The 2,500-nt window shown below is 40.2% G+C and overlaps 1 protein-coding gene across 1 annotated transcript in view; it reads left to right on the top strand.

Moving 5' to 3' along the window:
- Positions 1 to 1,911, top strand: part of adm2b (adrenomedullin 2b) — a 15,176-nt gene extending 13,265 nt beyond the window's left edge. Inside the window, exon 4 of the mRNA XM_079743267.1 lies at positions 1 to 1,911. This exon is cut by the window's left edge and continues 279 nt beyond it. Within this exon, the coding sequence (XP_079599393.1) occupies positions 1 to 100 (100 nt within the window). The 3' untranslated portion in view covers positions 101 to 1,911.
- The last annotated feature ends 589 nt before the right edge of the window (positions 1,912 to 2,500 follow it).

Consider the following 2,500-nt stretch of genomic DNA (forward strand, 5'->3'; position numbering starts at 1 on the left):
GGTCCAGAACCTCAGCCATCGTCTCTATCAGCTGATTGGACGGAGGGGGAGGGAAGACTCCTCCCCCATCAACCCACGCAGCCCGCACAGCTACGGATAGCGGCGCGCTCGTAGCGGGCCACCTTCACGGAAGACCATCCAAGGCCAAACCTGTAGCCAAACTCCAATAGATCATTTGTCTTTTCATCCAAAGCAACTGTTTTCTAGAGATACAGATCCTTTATGAGTGGGTCACAGTGGCCATCTTGCTCTAGGAAGCCTGAAGATAGACTTTGGACAACCTGGTGACATGTCCGCTTGAAGGCTTGCGTCTGTGACAGTTAATGCAGGCAATCAATTCAACGTGTCCCACTTTGGTGTGGGACCTGATAGCCCTTGGATTAATCGTACCTAATAAATCAACTCTAATTTATTAGTACGGCCCATCTACAATCACATTGAGAGTCTTTACTTGTGTCTTTGCACACATTCATTTTAATTAAGCAGCCGCCCCAACCCGCAACCTTGGAATAGGCAAAGAAAAAAACCACAAAGACCCCTTGAGACAGGACACGTAAGAACATTGCGTGTTTGTCATCCTTTTTTTTAAATGCTAAACTAAATATTTTGGATCAGTGGTACTGTGCACCATGACCTCCAGACCGGGGATTAATGTTTGTGCAGTTTCACAAATCAGTTAATGATCAAAAGTCTGTCAAACGAACTCAAAACCCCGAAAACCAGGGCGTTTCGCTTTTTTCGCGTTTCGCCAACATGTTGCCTTGAGGCAGGAATCTGTAAGCGCTTAATTGCCTCATACGAGACAACAAAACACGACCAGAACTAGTCAACTTTTTGCCAGCTGGAGGAAAAGGTAACACTGTGTCAGGACGACGGCCATCTTAGGACAACTTTTAGGTTTTCAAGTCAACACCATGTTGACCGGCCACTGTAGAAATACACAAAAAGTCTCTTCTTCTTCCCCAGCAAGTCATGCCATAAAACAATAGGACTTCTGGATCCCAGAGTACTACTAATCAGAGCCTTATCAACTTATTCTGCTCTCCACACAAGTAGCTTTTCAACAGAACTTTACAACCAAAGCCTTTAACCGCGAAGCCCAAATACCGTTTAGAGATCAACCCGAATAACCACTAACCTTAAGACTAATCTAATCTTCTTATTTAAAAGCTGATAAACAATCAACAGCCTTCCATATACATACATATTTATATACATATATATATATACACAGGGTGCGATTTGTGAAAAAACCAGAGGGGGGGATAATTTTGAGAAACATTTTAAAATGTTTCAAAATGAAGACGGACCCTGTGTATTTTGGTTGTTAATTATTACGATGTAATGGTGAAAATACTTTGGGTGGGGGGGATAATTTTTATCCCCACCAAGGATAAAAATAATTCAGCAGAGGGTAGGACGTGTAAACCAGAGGGGGGGATAATCCCCACCATCCCCACCGGCAAATCGCACCCTGTATATACATATATATATACTGTGTTGTGTATCTATGTATGTATACATGTATATATAAATCCACAATGCCTTTAGTTACTTTTCGTTCACCACTCCATTCTTCAACTGTTATGTCCATGGGGACGAGGTAGTCACATTACGGAGGATTTCATTAAACATCACAGCGTGTAATGATTGTAAGTATTATGTTCCTTCCCTTGTTCTCCGGACCATTTGTCCATGGTTGTTCTAAAAGGTCAAGTGTTATTGGGAACACAAAAAGCACTTTATCATCTGTTCCTTTCAGTGAGGCTCGAAATTGTAAAGAAATATTATTTAACATTAAATTAACACTGCCATCTTGCTGTAAATATTTAGTGTTGCTCAAGCTGTCCATATATAACTATTTTAAAGATTAAAGCCTTCTAAACAAAACATCCCTTGCTTGTATCATAATCTTTTGTTGTCTAATAAAGCTTGCATCAAAGCATCAATCAAAGGCTGGTATGCATTTTATTGTCCAAAATGAGTTAGTAGTCTGCGTGGTCGGCAGTTTATGAGTGGAAAGTTGTTGTTCGATCGTAAATGGTAATCATTGCTGGCCTGAACGATTTTGCCACATACACACGCACGCACACAAACACACACACACACACACACACACACACACACACACACACACACACACACACACACACACACACACACACACACACACACACACACACACACACACACACACCAAACTAAAGCACAAAAACACAACACCTATAGATAACATCAAACCTATTTTTCAAGTTAAACATGACATGCCACAAGGATACATATCACCTTTATGCTAGCTTAAATCTATGTTTCAATTTAAATAACATCTAACTTAATGCACATTTTTAACTACTTTTTAACCCTCATTTGAATCTAATCTAAAATAAATGCAATTGACATAAAAAATATAAGTGTAGTCCAAAATCAAGGTTAAATATTAAACCTTAGCAGTTCAGTAAATGTTTCGCAAGAGACACTCCCACTCTGGACTAGAAAACAA

Source organism: Pollachius pollachius (genome assembly GCF_949987615.1).
Source record: "Pollachius pollachius genome assembly, chromosome: 9".
NCBI lineage: Eukaryota > Metazoa > Chordata > Actinopteri > Gadiformes > Gadidae > Pollachius > Pollachius pollachius.